The sequence below is a fragment of the Psammomys obesus genome, unplaced genomic scaffold (assembly GCF_907164565.1).
Source record: "Psammomys obesus unplaced genomic scaffold, mPsaObe1.curated_primary_1811, whole genome shotgun sequence".
NCBI lineage: Eukaryota > Metazoa > Chordata > Mammalia > Rodentia > Muridae > Psammomys > Psammomys obesus.
Genome location: NW_026594143.1, coordinates 1,004,449 through 1,022,629, shown reverse-complemented (window position 1 = coordinate 1,022,629; position 18,181 = coordinate 1,004,449). Strand labels below are relative to the sequence as shown.

The window sequence follows — 18,181 nt, the reverse complement described above, 5'->3', positions numbered from 1 at the left end:
CACTTCATTGTTTACTTGTAATGTATGGTTTGGCATTGTTTCTCTTATCTTAAAATATTTTTGAATAGAGTCTTTTGTAGTTCAAGCTGGCCACAAAATTGCACTATAGCTGAAACTGCCATTGAACTCCTGATACTTCTGTCTCCACCTTCCAGGTACTTGGAGTACAGAAGTGTACCACTATGCAAGGATCATTGAATGTTTCTTTTGAAACACACACACACAAACACACACGCACACACACATGCAGGTATCTGTGGAAGCCAGAAGAGGGCATCTGATCCCTTGGAGCTAGAGTTACAGATTATTGTGAGTCACCTAGCTGAGATTCAAACTTATATCCTCTGCAAGAGCAGCAGCTGCTCTTAACTGCTTAGCCATCTGTCTAACCTTATGTGTTGTTGTTTTAAAATAAAGATTACGGAGTGTTTGTTTTGTTTTGGGCTGTTGTGGATGGAACTCAGAGCCTCATGCATACTAGACAAGTGCTGTACTACTGAGTTACATTCCTAACCCCCAAATATTTTATAGTTACTCTTAACTATAAAATAGCTTGTATATTTATATGTAAGATATTTATATACATCTACAGAAAATATATGTATTTATATACATGTATATGTAAGATATATGTGTGTATATATTTATATATATTTATATATGTATATATTTATATATATTTTATATACACACATATCTTACATATAAAATATCTTGTATTTCTTACAATGTAATGTTTTATGATACATCTACATGTGAAATGAATACCAACCTCAAAATAATTAACATATCTATAGAGTTAGAAAGTTTCAAGTGCAGGACAATATGGTTGATTAAATAATCTATAAGACCTCTAGAACTTACTCATCCTACCTAAGTGCAACTTTATACTGCCTAACCAATATCTCTCCCACCTCATCTTATCTCTCATAACCACCATTGTACCCTTTACTTAAACAAATTTCTGACTTTTAAAAAATCCTATATAAAAGTAGATCATGTATTTTCTTTTTCTGTATGGCTTGTTTCATTTAGCATAATGTGATGCTGCAGATGTATCCATACTATCAAAACTAATCAGATTTTTTTCTTAATAGCCCAGGCTAACCATCTTCCTACCTTAGCCTCTGGTGTACATGGATGATAGATGTACCCCACCATATCTGACTCAGTGTGGTTTGGGTTTGGATTTGTCTAGTGACTAAAGATATGGAATATATTTTTGTGTAATTGTCATTTGTATATCACAGTTGTATATATTGTATATATTTGGATCTTTTGCTTGTTTTTAAATTATGTTAATTACTGTCATCTAAGAGTTCTTTAAATATTCTGGGTACAAATCTTTACTAAATAAATGGTTTGCAAATATTTTTCAGTCTTTGGCATTTCTGCCTTCCTTTTTTCTTTAATATTGAGGCAGGTATTTGCTATGTATCCTAGTGTATAGGTCTTGAGCTCATCCGTCTTCCCTCAGTCTGCTGAGTGCTGAAATTACAGGCATGGGCTACTAGGCCTACTGTGACTTTTTTTTTAAGATAAAAAGTTTTAAAGTTTGTTCAGTCCTAGGTCACAAAGATATTTTCCTGTGTTTCCTTCTAGTAGTTACTTTTACATCTTTGTGATATATTTTGTATTATCGTTATATGTAAAGTGAGGGTAATGGTTCATTAGTTTGTTTATATATTAATAAATAACCAGTTAACTCAGCATCCTTTGTTAAAAGAACAATCCTTTTCTCCTACCAGATTGCCTTGTGACAAAATGAATTGACCATAATTTAATTTTGTATTCTAGATTCTTAATTTTGTTCCATTCATGAACTTACATCCATTATTTATTTATTTAATACTTTTCTTTTTTTTTGAGACAGTGTCTTTTTTATCTTGTTTTGTTTTGTTGTGAGACAGGGTTTCTCTGTGTATTTCTGGCTATCCTGGAATGTGCTCTGTAGACCAGACTAGCCTCAAATGCAGTTCTGCTTGCCTCTGCCTCCTGCGTGCTGGGATTACAGGCATATGCCACTGTACCTGGATAATTTTTGCGAATTCAGTCTCAATATGATCAGCTAAACAAGACCTGCACAATGACCATAGCAGTTGTCATCACAACATGAATGGCAGCAATCACACAAGATCTCAAGTTGAGAAAAAGAGCTATAGGCAAGAGAGATTCAATCTTCTCCAGGAACTAGGCTCCAAATTGGTTATCCAGTCCAGGATGATCAGCCCCAAACACATAAACATACAAACAGCACTAAATGGACTCAGTAAGCTGTATTTACATGTATATATGTGTGTATGTTATTATTGTAACATGAGCAACAATAAGAGGTTATAAATTTGAGAGGGAGTAGGGACAATATGAGTGGAGAGGGTTAGTGAAAGTGATGTAAATATGGTACTTGTATACATGTCAGTTTTTACAAAAATAAAGAGATTTTGATAAGGATTATACTGCACAGTCACTTAGGGAGAATTGCCTTTGGGGGAGAGTAATGAGTAGGGATTGAGGCCAGAGATTTACATATGTTAAGCATGCATTCTACCATGACTCATTTTATGGTCTTGTTCTAATATTTCTAGTACCAAGAGATTAAAGAGCCTATCCAAGTCTCGGAGAGCAAAAATTGCAAAGAAAGTAGACAATGCAAGGCCGGTAGCAGAACAGGTCATGGCAGGTGGATTTGACTTGGATTCAGATGATGAGCTACAGATTGACGAGAGACTGGGAAAGGAAAAGGCGAGCCTGTTAATACGATCAAGTATGTTTCTGTTTTATTTCTTCCCTGACCTGCCATTTCATGTTTGTATTTTTGTTGTGTTTCCTTTGAGTGTTTGGTTCAGATATATCATAATCTTAGCCTCATACTAATAAATTACCTTGTATTTTAGAATTTCCCCGGAAGTTGCCCCGTGCAAAGCCTTGTTCTGACCCCAACCGAATTCGTGAACCTGGAGAAGTTGAGTTTGACATTGAGGTAGGAGCATGCCCTGGATCTGGCATAGAGACAATGATATTGTACATTTAATTTCTGAAATATTTACAAGATAAAAGATTTCATGCTAGGCTAGGGATATTCTTCACTGTAGAGCACTTGCTTATCATATGCAAAGCCCTGGATTTAATTTCTGTCCTACAGAAAATCAAATTGATGCTAAATTGTGACTAGTCTTTGAGTGGAAGATTATAATTTAATTAAAATATCTTTAAATCCTTTAATAAAGAACAAATACAAGGCAGTATCACTTAGCAAAAAGAATATCTGATTTGAAGTTCATGATGTGTCCTTTCACAAATTCTTTTCCTTCATTGGTCCCTAGATTGCTCATCTGTCAAATAGGAATCATAGTGCTTTACAAAGATGGTAATAAAGTTTAAAATGAAAGGATAAATATGTTGTGTAATAAATGGTCTACATTTAGGATATTAGGACTCACACTGTCAACCCTGTATTAGAAACTTTTCAGACCCGCCCTGTACAATTGAGGCAGTATGCTCTTTCCTTAACAGGAGGACTATACAACAGATGAGGACATGGTGGAAGGGGTTGAAAGCAAGCTTGGGAATGGGAGTGGAGCTGGTGGAATTCTTGATCTACTTAAGGCCAGCAGGCAGGTGGGGGGACCTGACTATGCTGCCCTCACGTGAGTAATCTCCATTTCTTAGGATATAAAAAGAGTACCACCCAAAGGATTAGGCCAGCTAATTATTTATTAAGCATTTTTATTTGTTTTAGGTTTTTGAGACAGGGTCTCTTTATTTAGCCCATGCTGGTCTGGAACTCCTACTCCTTCTCCCTTGCCACCAAGTGAGTGCTGCTTATGATAGGCATGTTCCACCATGCCCAATTTATTGAACCAAATAAACAGCTAATTTGTTAAGGATATTTATGTTGAAAGAATAATATGAATGTGAATGTCACTATCCTTAGAATCTGACAGTGACAGGATATGGAGACTAGAGGAAGAATCAATTTTAAGCACAATGAAATGGGCCAGGAGAGAGTCATAGAAAGAAAATTGTTAATAAAAAGGAAATAATGCAGCATAGATAATTCTGTGTCTTCTCATTGCTTGTCTTCAGAGAGATTTGAGGTAAAACTAACTTTTCATGAAAACAGTTATTATCTTCATTCTTAACCATGGATAGTTCTCTCCTTTGTAACACCTTGACTGCCATACCTGAATGTTCTGACAACTGGTTTCTTCTGACTAGAATAACTTCCCTAGTGTTTCTCCTCTGTCCTTTACAGTGAGGCCCCAGCCTCCCCCAGCACTCAAGAGGCCATCCAGGGCATGTTATGTATGGCCAACCTGCAGTCCTCATCATCCTCACCAGCTACCTCCAGCCTGCAGGCTTGGTGGACCGGAGGGCAAGACCGAAGCAGTGGGAGCTCCAGCAGTGGGCAGGGCACTGTGTCTAACAGTCCTGCTTCCCAGCGCACCCCAGGAAAACGTCCCATCAAGAGACCAGCATACTGGAGAAATGAGAGTGAAGAAGAGGAGAATACCAGTCTTGATGAGCAAGACAGCTTGGGAGCATGCTTCAAGGATGCTGAATATAGTAAGAACCCATTAAAATATGGGGCTAGTTCAGAAGGGTTCCCTTTAACCCAGTTTCAATCCTAACTTTTAAGAGAAGATAGGCCATACCTTAAGCTAGATACTTATTTTTTTTCCTGAACCATGTTTTCTTGTTCTATAAAGTAGGGGGGTATCTGTATCCCCATAAGTAATTATAAGAATTAGAGATTATACTTATACCCAGCACTAGGCCCTTGATGGCTTACTTATGAATAGCCTCCAATGTAGTATAGTTCTCTTATACTACATCAGATACTATATGTCTGGTTTTGGTACTATTCACCTTTTCCTTCAGCAAACTCTTTTCTTGCTTATTTGACTGTCACTGTCTGTATTTGTTAATGGTCTGTGTTAAGAAGTTCATTGCTTACAAAGGTATATACCATCAACTCTCCATAACTGAGCATTCCATATCCATAGCTTCATCCATAGATCAAATGTGGGAAAAATTACATTTGTACTTAATATACAGACTCTTCTATCCATTTTCCTCTAACTTGTATAGTATGACTATTTACATTCAAAGTATGCATGATGAATGGCATGGAGTATATGCAAATGCAATAACATTTTATAGGAGGAATTTTTTAATTGAATATTTATTTTTTATATTAATTACAGTTTATTTATTCTGTATCCCAGCTGTAGCCTCCACCCTCATCCCCTCTCAATTCCACCCTCCCTCCCTCATCTCCTCCTATACCCCTTTCCAAGTCCACTGATAGGTGAGGTACTCCTCCCCTTCCATCTGACCCTAGCTTATCGGGTCTCATCAGAACTGGCTGCATTGTCCTCCTCTGCGGCCTGGCAAGGCTGCAACCCCATCAGGTGGATGCAGTCAAAGAGCAGGCCAATCAGTTCATGTCAGAGACAGTCCCTGTTCCCCTTACTAGAGAACCCACGTGTATGCTGAGATGCCATGGGCTAGATCTGAGCAGGGACTGTAGATTATATCCATGAATGGATCTTGGTTGGAATATCAGTTTCAGAAAAGACTCCTATGCCCAGATATTGTGGTTCTGTTGCTCTCCTTGTGGAGTTCCTGTCCTTTTCAGGTCTTACTGTCTCCCCCTTCTTTCCTAAGATTCCCTGCACTCTGCCCAAAGTTTGTTTATAGTCTTAGAATCTGCTTTGATACACTGCTAGGTAGAGTCTTTCAGAGGCCCTCTGTGGTAGGTTCCTGTCCTGTTTTCTGTTTTCTCCTTTCAATGTCTATCCCATTTGCCTTTCTGAGTGAGGATTGATCATCTTACCCAGGGTCCTCCTTGCTTTAAGTGTACAGATTTCAGTATTTTTATCTTGTATTATATGTCTAGGATCCAGTTATAAGTGAGTATAAACCATGTGTGTCTTTCTGTTTCTGGGATACCTCATTCAGGATGATCTTTTCTAGATCCCACCATTTGCCTGCAAATTTCATGATTTCCTTGTTTTTAATTGCTGAGTAGTATTCCATTTTGTAAATGTACCACAATTTCTGTATCCATTCCTCCATTGAGGGACATCTGGGTTGTTTCCAGGTTCTGGCTATTAAGAATAAAGCTGCTACGAATATGGTTGAGCAAAATGTCCTTGCTGTATAGTTGAGTATCTTTCAATTATATGCCTAGGAGTGGTATAGCTGGATCTTGAGGAAGCAGTATTCCTAATTTTCTGAGAAAGTGCCAGATTGATTTCCAAAGTAGTCGTACAAGTTTACATTCCCACCAGCACTGGAGGAGGATTCCCCTTTCTCCACATGTCTCCAGCATGTATTGCCACTTGAGTTTTTCATCTTAGCCATTTTGATTGGAGTAAGGTGAAATCTCAGGGTCGTATTGATTTGCATCTCCCTGATGACTAAGGATGTTGAGCATTTCTTTAAGTATTTCTCTGCCATTTGATATTCCTCTACATAGAATTCTCTGTTTAGCTCTGTACCCCATTTTTTAATTGGATTAAGTGATTTGTTCCCTTTTAACTTCTTGAGTTCTTTATATATTCAGGATATGAGCCCTCTGTCAGATATAGGATTAGTGAAGATCCTTTCCCAATCTGTAGGCCGTCCTTTTGTTCTGACGGCAGTGTCCTTTGCTTTACAGAAGCTTTTCAGTTTCATGAGGTCCCATTTATTGATTGTTGATCTTAGAGCCTGTGCTGTTGGTCTTCTGTTTAGGAAGCTGTCTCCTGTGCCAATGAGTTCTAAGCTCTTATGTTGAGGTCTTTGATCCACTTGGACTTCAGTTTTGTGCAGGATGGATCTATTTGCATTTTTCTACATGCAGACATCCACTTAGAACAGCACCATTTGTTGAAGATGCTGTCTTTTTCCATTGTATGGTTTTGGCATCTTTGTCAAAAAATCAATTATCCATAGATACGTGGATTTATTTTGGGGTCTTCAATCGATTCCATTGATCCACCTTTCTGTTTCTATGGCAGTACCATGCAGTTTTTATTACTATTGCTCTGTAATACAGTTTGAGATCAGGAATGGAGATACCTCCAGACGATTGGTTGTTGTATAGGATCGTTTGGCAATTCTTGGTGTTTTGTTTTTCCATATGAAGTTGAGAATTGTTCTTTCAAGTTCTATAAAGAATTGTGTTGGTATTTTGGTGGGAACTGCATTGAATCTGTAGATTGCTTTTGGCAGGATGGCCATTTCCACTATGTTAATCCTACTGATCCACGAGCACAGGAGATCTTTCCATCTTCTGATATCTTCTTCAATTTCTTTCTTCAGGGACTTAAAGTTTTTGTTTTTCAAACAGGTCTTTCGCTTGCTTGGTTAGAGTCACCCCAAGGTACTTTATGTTATTAGTGGCTATTGTGAACAGTGTCGTTTGCCTAATTTCTTTCTCGGCCCTTTTGTCTTTTGGTATACTTTTTTTGTCTTTTTGTATACCTTTTGGTATACAAGAGGGCTTCTGATTTTTTTTTTTTAGTTAATTTTGTATCCAGCCACTTTGCTGAATGTGTTTATAAGCTGAAGGAGTTCTCTGGTTGAATTTTTGGGGTCACTCGAATCTACTATCATATCATCTGAAAAAAGTAATACTTTGACTTCTTCCTTTCCAATTTGTATCCCCTTGATCTCCTTTATTTGTCTTATTGCTCTAGGTAGGACTTCAAATACTGTGTTGAAAAGTATGGAGAGAGTGAGCAGTCTTGCCTTGTCCCTGATTTCGGTGGGATTGATTTAAGTTTCTCTTCATTTAGTTTGATGTTGGCTATAGACTTGATGTAGATTGTCTTTACTATGTTTAGGTATGTGCCTTGTATCCCAGATCTCTCTAAGACTTTAAACTTGAATGGGTGTTGGATTATGTCAGATGCTTTTTCAGCATCTAAGGAGATGATCATGTGGTTTTTCTCCTTCAGTTTGTTTATATGGTGGATTACATTGATGGATTTCCGTATGTTGAACCACCCTTGCATTCCTGGGATGAAGCCTACTTGGTCATGGTGGATGATATCTTTTATATGTTCTTGGATTAAGTTTGTCGGTATTTTATTGAGTATTTTTGCATCAATGTTCATAAGAGAGATAGGTCTGAAGTTCCCTTTTTTGGTTGAGTCTTTGTGTGGTTTAGGCATCTAGGTGACTTTGGCTTCATAGAATGAGTTTGGTAGTGTTCCTTCTGTTTCTATTTTGTGAAACAGTTTGAAGAGAATTGGAGTTAGCACTCCTTAGAAAGTCTGGTAGAGTTCTGCACTGAAACCATCTGGCCCTGGACTTTTTTTGGAAGGGAGACTTTTGATGACTGCTTCTATTTCCTTGGGGGATATAGGACTATTCAATCTTTCTGCCTGATCTTGATTTAATTTGTAAAATGGAATTTATCAAGAAAATTTTCCATTTCCTTTGGATTTTCAGATTTTGTGGCATATAGGCTTTTGTAGTAAGACCTAATGATTGTTTGGATTTCCTTAGTGTCTGTTGTTATGTCCCCCTTTTCATTTCTCATTTTGTGGATTTTGATATTTTCTCTCTGCCTTTTGGTTAGTTTGGCTAAGAGTTTGTCTATCTTGTTGATTTTCTCAAAGAACCAGCTCCAGGTTTGCTTGATTCTTTGAATAGTTTTATTTTATTCTAATTCATTGATTTCAGCCCTGAGTTTGATTATTTCCAGCTGTCTACTCCTCTTGGGTGTGTCTGCTTCTTTTTTTTCTCCTAGGGCTTTCAGGTGGGCCATTAAGTTGCTTGTATGAGATGTTTCAACTTTCTTCTTGAAGGCACTTAGAGCTATGAACTTTCCTCTTAGCACTGCTTTCATTGTGCCCCATAAGTTTGGGTATGTTGTACCTTCATTTTTATTGAATTCTAGGAAGTCTTTAATTTCTTTCTTTATACTTCCACAACCCAGCTGTCATTGAGTGGTAGTTGTTCATTTCCATGTGTGTGTAGGCTCTTTGCTAATTCTGTTGTTGTTGAGGTCCAGCTTTATTCCATGGTGATCAGATAGGATACAAGGGATTGTTTCAATCTTCTTGTATCTGCTGAGGCTTGCTTTGTGACCAACTATATAGTCTATTTTGGAGAAGGTTCTACAAGGTGCTGAAAAGAAGGTATATTCTTTTTAATTTGGGTGAAAATTTCTGTAGACATCTATTAGGTCCATTTGATTTAGGACCCCTGTAAGTGCCTTTATTTTTCTATGTAGCTCTGTCTAGATGATCTGTCCCTTAGTGAAAGTGGAGTGTTAAAGTCTTCCACTATTAAGGTGTTAAGATCGATGTACAGTTTAAGCTTTAACAATGTTTCTTTTACAAATATAGGCACTCTTGTATTGGGGGCATAAATGTTCAGAATTGTGATGTCCTCCTTTGATGAGAATGAAGTGCCCCTCCTCATCTTTTTTGATTAATTTTGGTTGAAAGTCTCTTTTATTAGATATTAGGATAGCTACCTCAGCTTCTTTTCTGGGTCCATTTGCTTGAAAAACATTTTTTCCAGCTCTTTACTCTGAGGTAGTGTTTATCTTTGTTGCAGAGGTGTGTTTCTTGGATGCAGCAGGATATTGGATCCTGTTTCTGCGACCATTCTGTTAGTCTGTGTCTTTTTATTGGAGAGTTGAGTCCATTGATGTTTATAGATAATAGATAAAAGTTATTGTGGAGTTGGTCATGTTACTGTGATTCATTGCTTGTTTTCTTTTAATTTTTGTTGTGAAAGTTATCTGTATCCTGTTTTCTTGGGTGTAGTTGTTTTCGTTGGATTGGAGTTTTCCTTCTAGTGTCTTCTGTAGGGCTGGGTTGCTGTGTAGATATTGTTTAAATTTAGTTTTGTCATGTAATATTTTGCATTTTCCATCTATGTTGATTGAAAGCTTTGCTCGGTAGAGTAGTCTGGGTTGGCTTTTGTGGTCCCTTACAATCTGCACGACATCTGCCCAGGCCCTTTTGGCTTTCATAGTTTCTGTTGAAAAGTCTGGTGTGATTCTGATAGATCTACCTTTATATGTTACTTGTCCTTTTTCCCTTGCTGCCTTTAATATTTTTTTCTTTGTTCTGTTGGATTAATGTTTTGATTATGATGTGACGTGATATGTTTCTTTTCTGGTCTAGTCTATTTGCTGTTCTGTAGGCCTCTTGTATGTTTATGGACATCTCTTTCTTTAAGTTGGAAAAATTTTCTTCTATGATTTTCTTAAAAATATTTTCCGGACCTTGGAGCCTGGAATCTTCTTTTTTTCCATGTGTGTGTAGGCTCTTTGCTATCTTCATCTATTCTTATTGTTCTTAGATTTCGTATTTTCATGGGGTACTTGATTTCTTGGATGTTTTGTGTTTGGGACTTTTCTGAATTTACTTTTTCTTTGAGAGAATTATCAATTTCAGCAAGTGTATCTTCAGCACCTGTGATTCTCTTTTCCATCTCTTGTATTCTGTTGGTGATGCTTACCTTTGTAGTTCCTGATTTTTTCTCTAAGTTCTCCAGTTCCAGGGTTTTCTCTGTTTGCGGTTTCTTTATTGCTTCTAATTCTGTTTTCTTACCTTGCACCATTTCCTTTCCTTCCTACCTTTCTATGATGGCGTCTATTTTTGTTTGTTTATTTCCTCTCTATTTCTTTGGCTGAATTTGCCTGTATTTCTTTGAGAGCTTTGTTCATTTCTTCTTTATTTGCCTCCACTTGTGTGGTTATTTCTCTGAGAGATTTGTTTCCTTTTTATGTGCCTCTAATAACTGGATAAGCATAGCTTTAAAGTCATTTTCCTGTGTTTCCGATGAATTGAAATATCCATTGATTTGGGGGTTTGTTGGTGGAGCCATGATGGATTCTTGTTGGATGTGTTCTTATGCTGACCTGGCCATCTGCTTATCTGTAACTTTCACTCTTTGTTCCTGGAGTCTGTACTTCAGACTGGGTCTATCTTTCTCTGGTGTCTGGAGTATTCTTCAGGACAATGAGAAAAGTCCACTGGTTTGAGAGTGTGCATTGATGTTTCAGCTGTACCTAAGGTCGGGAGGACTGTTGGCACAGAATCACAGTTGCAGGGGAGTAACCGTGTGTGTACACGTGTGTGCATGGAAGTATGTCTTGAAGGACAGAGTGTTAGAGAGTGTGTATACTTTGAATGTGGCGGGGGTACAGGCACAGGAGGTGGTGTGGGTGTTAGTGCTGTTCACGGGGGCAGTTTGCAGGTGCAGTTTGCAGGTGCTATGCACCTGTGCCAGTTTCCTGAATACCTCAGTGGTCTACAGTCCTGTCATACTGCCGTTCTGGTATTCAGATCTGTCTGGGCTCCAGGAGTTGTTTGCCTGAACTTCACTGGTAGACCTGCAGAGCAGGGGCTTCAATGTTGATAATGCTGTCCCAAGAATACCTATGTTGCCGCGGAACTTGGGGGCCGGTGTTGTGGGCCACTGGGAGTTCAGCCACCTCGGCAGAACTAGGAGTGCCGGGGCCAGCCGGGCAGAGTCGAACGGTTCTTGAGTTGGGCGTGAGGATTAAAATTAATAAAATAAACACACAGCACACAGGAAACTTTTTAAAGGTCCAGACTCGACAGCCATGGCAAAAGGCAGGCAGCTGCAGCAAGCAATGCCAGCAGCAAGTCTCTCATCTCTGCCTCTAACTCTGTCTCCAGCCTTCTTCTCTGTCTCCAGCCTTCTTTTCTGTCTCCAGCCTTCTCTTTGTCTTCAGCCTTCTCTGTGTGTCTCCAGCCTTCACTTGCCGTAACTGTCTTTTTATTGTAGAGTTTCTGAGCCAGAGTAGAAACATCTCAGAACAGTAGGTTAATTTGCACAAGGAGCCTGAGGAAGAGGTGTGATCCTCACAAGCTATCCCACCTGCTGTCACAAACAAAAGGAGATGGACTTGCAAGTTCTCTGCTGTTAGTAAAGGTCTGCTAAAAGCCATCTCTCCACCGAGATTTAAATATCAAAGCCGGCCGCTTGGAGTCATGGCTCCCAACATAGGAGGCTGCAGGAACAGTTGCCTTCTGGCAGACCCTGGGGAGCTGCGGCCCTGGTTGGCCTGGTGAAGCCGCCAGCACTGCACTTTGTGCTAGGAGCTGTGGGCACTGTGGACCGGACACTGAAGGATGCCCTGTGCTGCCTCTGCAGCCTCTGCCTCCACCAAGGAGAGAGAAGGGAGGCCTGTCGAGGGGAAGTGCCAGGGAATTGAGTATTCTCTGTCTCAAATCTCAAGCAGGGGATTCTGTGCTGGGAGGAGCCAGCACTGTGCTCTGTGCTAGGAGCTGTGTGTACTGTGGGCTGCTTCTGCTGCCTCCACCACTGCCTGCGATGCCTCCTGCAGAATAGGGAGGCCCGTTAAAGGGGAAGTGGCTGGGAAGTGGCTAGAAATTGAGCCCCCAAGAGAAGTCCTCGGAGAAGCCCATGGTTGACCTGAATGCTAATGGTCTCAACTCAGGGTTTGTCCCCTTTCTCCCTGGAAGCCTCAGTGTTGATGTTCTCAGTTCAGCTGCCCCTCCACTCACCAATTTCGGGGTTTCAGATCCTCTGCCCCTCGATAAGGTACACGCTGGTCACCGCCATCTTGGATCTCCTTATAGGAGAAATTTAAGCACACATAGGTTTTGGTTGGTGGAGGACATTCTGGAATTGGTTCCCTTCAGGTATTGATGGAAAACTGAAATGACCTTCATTGAACTTTGCATATTTAAGAAAGAAGTCCTAAAATTATGTTCTTAGAAGGGTGATTTTTGGAATGATATAATAAATAAAGCACTGGCTTATATAATATAGGTAACAATAGTGTTGGTTTTTCTTTTACTGTTTTCAAAATTATATAAATATAATTTTCATTGTCTGAGACAAAAAAAAGAAAAAAAGAAACAGAGAAAGCCAAAATTCCGTAGACCTGATATTCTTCCTTCAGATTCCATTTCCTTTTGTTGTGTTCATGCAATTTACATGTAGACATATGTAGACAGAGTATAGTTTTGTTTAATATGTGTGGCTCTACAGTTTGCTTGGATATCTTTCAACATCAGAACAAGGAGATCTGCTTCATTGAGTAGAAGTTTGCTAGCTGCAAAGTATTTTGTACCATCATAATGTTTAATCACCCCCCTATTTGATTGACATTTAAGTTGTTCTTAAGGTTTTTTTTATAGCATTGAAAACCCTTGCAATAATCTTTTATGTCCATTTATCAGTAAATGCCTCTCTAGAATAAAAATACTTATTGTGTTGAAGATTGTTTATGAGATATATATTGATAGTGTCAAACTATGTTTCAAAAGAATGATTTATGAATAGTGTATGAAAAGACCTTTTCTCTTAAAATCTTACCAGCAGTGGACGGTATGATCCATTAAAATTCCAGAGCTAAATGTGGTGTTTGCTTGCTTCTTTGTTCACCCTTCTTTCTTCAACTGTTTTTCTTTTCAAATATTTTTTCTTAGTGATTTGTAGCAGTTCTTTTCTTCAGTGTTTTTTCCTCATTGTTTTCTTGTTTTGTTTTTTTGTCATACTGAGGATTGAACTCAGTGCTTTTTGTGTACTAGACAAGTACTCTACCATTGAACTATATTCTTTTTTTTGGAAACAAGGTTTTTCTGTGTAGCTCTGGCTGTCCTGGGACTCACTCTGTAGACCAGGCTGTCCTAGAACTCAGAAATCCACCTCCTTAGTGCTGAGATTAAAGGTTTGTGCCATCACCACCTGGCTTCCTTTTAGGATGTCTTATTCTTTGTTACATTACTTTTCATATATTTTGGCTATGCTAATTTTTTTCCTTTTTTTTCTGTTAGAGAGGAACATTGTTGTATTTTTTCTCATGTCTGTTCAGGCCTCATAAAGTTGAGATCTGCTGGGAGAAAACAAAGGCAAGATCCAAGAAGTAGAGAATTTTTCTAGTCCTTGCTACTGTTTGACTAAATAGCACAAGATAGCCTCAAACTTGTGATCCTCCTGACACAGAGCGTACATCTAAACTACAAGCAAGAGACAGAGAGTGCGCTGGGCATGACACAAATATGTTGAAACCTCATCACCCACTCCCAGTGACCCCTAACAAAGCCACACCACCTAATATTTCCCAACAGTTCCACCAATTGGGGATGAAATATTGAACCATGTGTATATGCAGTACATTCTCATTCAAACTACCACAGAAATCTGATAACGTTTCTATCAGAATCAGGGTTATCAAGTCTTACGTTTAAGTCCTAAATCCATTTGGAGTTGACATTTGTGCAGGGGGAAAGATGAAAATCAAGTTTTATTCTTCTACTTGTAGCTATCCAGTTTGACCAGCTGCCTTTTCTCTAATGATTGTTATTGGATTCTTTGTCAAAACTCAGGTGTGTTTATTTGTGAATGTTCATTTAATCTGTTGATCAGTGAGTCTCAGTTATATGTCAATAACATGCTATTTTCATTAGTGCAGCTCTGTAGTATGATTTGACACTTTGGATGGTGGTATCTCCAAATAAATTTGTTGTTATTTGGGACTTTTACACTATTCTTGGACTTCTGTGTTTCCCTTATGAAATTTAAGATTGTTTTTTAATTTCTATGAAGAATTGTGTTGGAATTTTGATGGGGTCGGAATTGTGTTGAATTTGTAGGTTGATTTTTGACAGGATGGCTGTTTTCTTTTTTTAATTAATTAATTTTTTATTAATTACAGTTTATTCACTTTGGATCCAAGCTATAGCCCTCTCCCTTGTCCCCTCCCAATCCTATCCTCCCTCCCTTTACTCCTTCCATGCTCCACCCAATGCACTTTTAGGGGAGGTCGTCCTCCCCTTACCTATGACACCAGCCTATCAGGTCTTATCAGGACTGGCTACATTGTCTTCCTCTGTGTCCTGATAAGGCTGCTCCCCATCAGGGGGAGGTGATCAAAGAGCCAGCCACTGAGTTCATGTCAGAGACAGTCCCTGTTCCCCTTACTAGGGTACCCACTTGGAGACTGAGCTGCCATGGGCTACATCTGTGCAGGGGTTCTAGGTTATCTCCATGCATGGTCCTTGATTGGAGTATCAGTCTCAGAAAAGACCCTTGTGCCTAGAATTTTTGGTTCTGTTGCTTCCCTCCAGGTCCCCTCCAGATCTTTCATTTCCTCCTTCATTCCTAAGATTCCCTGTACTCCGCCCAAAGTTTGGTTATGAGCCTCAGCATTTGCTTTGATAGACTGTTGGGTAGAGAGTCTTTCATAGGCCCTCTGTGGTGAGCTTCTGTCCTGTTCCCTGTTTGCTCCCTCTTTCAATGTCTTTCCTCTTTGCCTTTCTAAATGAGGATTGATCATCTTACCTAGGGTTCTTTTGCTTAGCTTCTTTAGGTGTACAGATTTTAATATGTTTATCCTGTACTATATGGCCAATATCCACTTATACATGAGTATATATGTATCTTTCTGCTTCTGGGATACCTCAAGAGGGTGATCTTTTCTAGTTCTTACCATTTGCCTGTAAATTTCACAATTTCCTTGTTTTTAATTGCTGAGTAGTATTTTATTGTGTAAATGTATTACAATTTCTGCCTCCATTCCTCTGTTGAGTGACATCTGGGTTGTTTCCAGCTTCTGGCTATTACAAATAAAGCTGCTATGAACATGGTTGAGCAAATGCCCTTGTTGTATAGTTGAGCATATTTTGGATATATGCCTAGGAGTGGTATAGATGGATCTTGAGGAAGCACTATTCCTAATTGTTTGATAAAGTGCCAGATTGATTTCCATAGTGGTTGTACAAGTTTACATTCCCACCAGCAATGAAGGATGGTTTCCCTTTCTCCACATCCTCTCCAGCATGTGTTGTTACTTGAGTTTTTCATCTTAGCCATTCTGATGGGTGTAAGGTGGAATCTTGGGTTTGCTTTGATTTGCATCTCCCTGATGAGTAATTACGTGGAACATTTCTTTTACTGTTTCTCTGCCATTCGATATTCCTCTATTGTTAATTCTCTGTTTAGCTCTGCACCCCATTTTTAATTGGATTACTTGATTTGTTGCTGTTTAACTTCTTGAGTTCTTTATATATTATGGATATAAGCCCTCTGTCAAATATAGGGTTAGTGAAGATCCTTTCCCAGTCTGTAGACTGTCCTTTTGTTCTGATGAGTGTCCTTTACTTTATAGAAGCTTTTCAGTTTCATGAGGTCCCATTTATTTGATTGTTGATCTTAAGCCTGTGCTGTTGGTGTTCCGTTCAGGAATTTGTCTCCTGTGCCAATGAGTTCAAGGTTCTTGCCCGCTTTTTCTTCTAACAAGTTTAGTGTATCTGGTTTTATTGTTGAATTCTTTGATCCACTTAACTTTAGTTTTGTGCAGGGTGACAAATGTGGATCTCTTTGCATTTTTCTACATGTAGACACCCAGTTAGACCAGCACCATTTGTTGAAGATGCTATCTTTTTTTTCCATTGTGCTGTTTTTGTTTTTTTGCAAAAATCAAGTATCCATAGGTGTGTGGGTTTATTTCTGGGTCTTCTATTCAATTCCATTGATCCACCATTCTGTTTTTATGCCAGTACCATGCAGTTTTATTACTATTGCTCTGAAGACAGCTTGAGATCAGGGATACAGATACCTACAGATGACCTGTTGTTGTACAGGATAACATAATGAGATGATTCTGTGGTTTATGTCCTTCAGTTTATTTATGTTGTAGATTATGTTTATTGTGTTTTCTATGTTGAATTATCTCTTTATTTCTGGAGTAAAGCCAACTTGATCATGGAGGATAATCTTTTTGATATGTTCTTGAGTTCTGTTTGCAGTTATGTTGGGTATCAAGGATCCATTGCATTCCATTCAAATTTTAAAGCCAACTTTTCCGCTTTTGCAAAATTGTTTTGAAAGGGATTGCATTGAATATGTAGATCACTTTGGGGACTATTATTGTCTCAACAATGTTAAGACATACAATCTTAGTTGTCTTAGTCTAAGATTGGGTGTCTTTTTATCTATTTATGCCTTTGCGGTTTTTCACCTCTTATACTTCCTTTGTTAGATGTAGTCCTTCTCATTTTTTGATATTACTATAAATGGAATTTTCTTTGTTTTTTTAATTTTATTTTTATATTAATCACAGGTTGTTTACTTTGTATCCCAGCCATAGCCACCTCCCTCATTCTCTTCCAAACCCCCCCTCCCTCCCTTATCTCCTCCCTGCCCCCTTTCAAGTCTACTGCTAGGGGAGGTCCTCCTCCCCTTCCAAAGATTCATATATATTTTTGTATCCAATGTTCTGTCTGCATGTACACCTTCACGCCACAAGAGGGCGCCTGATCTCATTGTAGACAGTTGTGAGCTACCATGTGGCGGCTGGGAATTGAACTCAGGATCTCTGGAAGAGCAGCCAGTGAGTGCTCTTAACCTCTGAGCCATCTCTCCAGACCCTTAAATGGAATTTTCTTAATTTCCTTTATGGTTTATTTATTACTAATGTATAGAAGCACGGTTCTTGTATGTTGGTCATAGTTTTCAACTTTGTAGAATTCTATTATTAGCTGTAATCTCCCCCCAACCCAACTATGGTGGGTTCTGATTTTATTTTCTCCTTTCCAATTTGGTTTTCCTTTTTAAAATTTTACACAGATATTTAATTAGTTTTGTTTAGAAGCAGGAATTTATCAATTTCCTTTTCTTCTTCTTCTTCTTTTTTTTTTTTTTTCTTCAAGAAAGGGCTTCTCTGTGTAGCCCTGGCTGTCCTGGACTCGCTTTGTAGACCAGGCTAGCTTTGAACTCAGAGATCTCCCTGAGTGTTGGATTACAAGTGTGTGCCACCAGGCCTGGCTGAATTTACCAATTTCTAATAGTGCTTATATAATATCATTAGGTAAGAATGTCAGTTTAAAAGAAATTTACACAGAATTCTAAAAAGTAATAGATGTTAGTAATCTGTAAAATGAAACAAGCTTGACTGTTAACAACCCTCTGTGCCTGTTACTTAGAAGCAGTGAGTTCTATTTTGCTCTCCATATCCTATGATTTTTAAAACAAGGGCTTTAATATTATTATCAAAGCTTTAGCACAATTCTTCCTTTCTTTCTTTTTTCCTTTCTTTCCCTTCCTTTCTTCTTTCTTTTCTTTTCTTTCTGGTATATTCTGACCTGGAAATTTGTCATCTGCCATAGACATGTACCCAAAATCAAGGTATTTGTTGAATTATTTCAGTATTTTGTTTTTACTAATT

The 18,181-nt window shown here is 38.6% G+C and overlaps 1 protein-coding gene across 4 annotated transcripts in view; it reads left to right on the top strand.

Moving 5' to 3' along the window:
- The window catches only part of Phf8 (PHD finger protein 8), a 102,611-nt gene that overhangs the window by 55,108 nt on the left and 29,322 nt on the right, over window positions 1-18,181 (top strand). For all 4 annotated transcript variants that reach the window (XM_055617920.1, XM_055617919.1, XM_055617922.1 and 1 more), the window contains 4 exons: window positions 2,586-2,764; window positions 2,895-2,980; window positions 3,514-3,647; window positions 4,256-4,566. In XM_055617920.1, coding sequence (XP_055473895.1) covers window positions 2,586-2,764; window positions 2,895-2,980; window positions 3,514-3,647; window positions 4,256-4,566 — 710 coding nt within the window. The remainder of the gene's footprint in view (window positions 1-2,585; window positions 2,765-2,894; window positions 2,981-3,513; window positions 3,648-4,255; window positions 4,567-18,181) is intronic.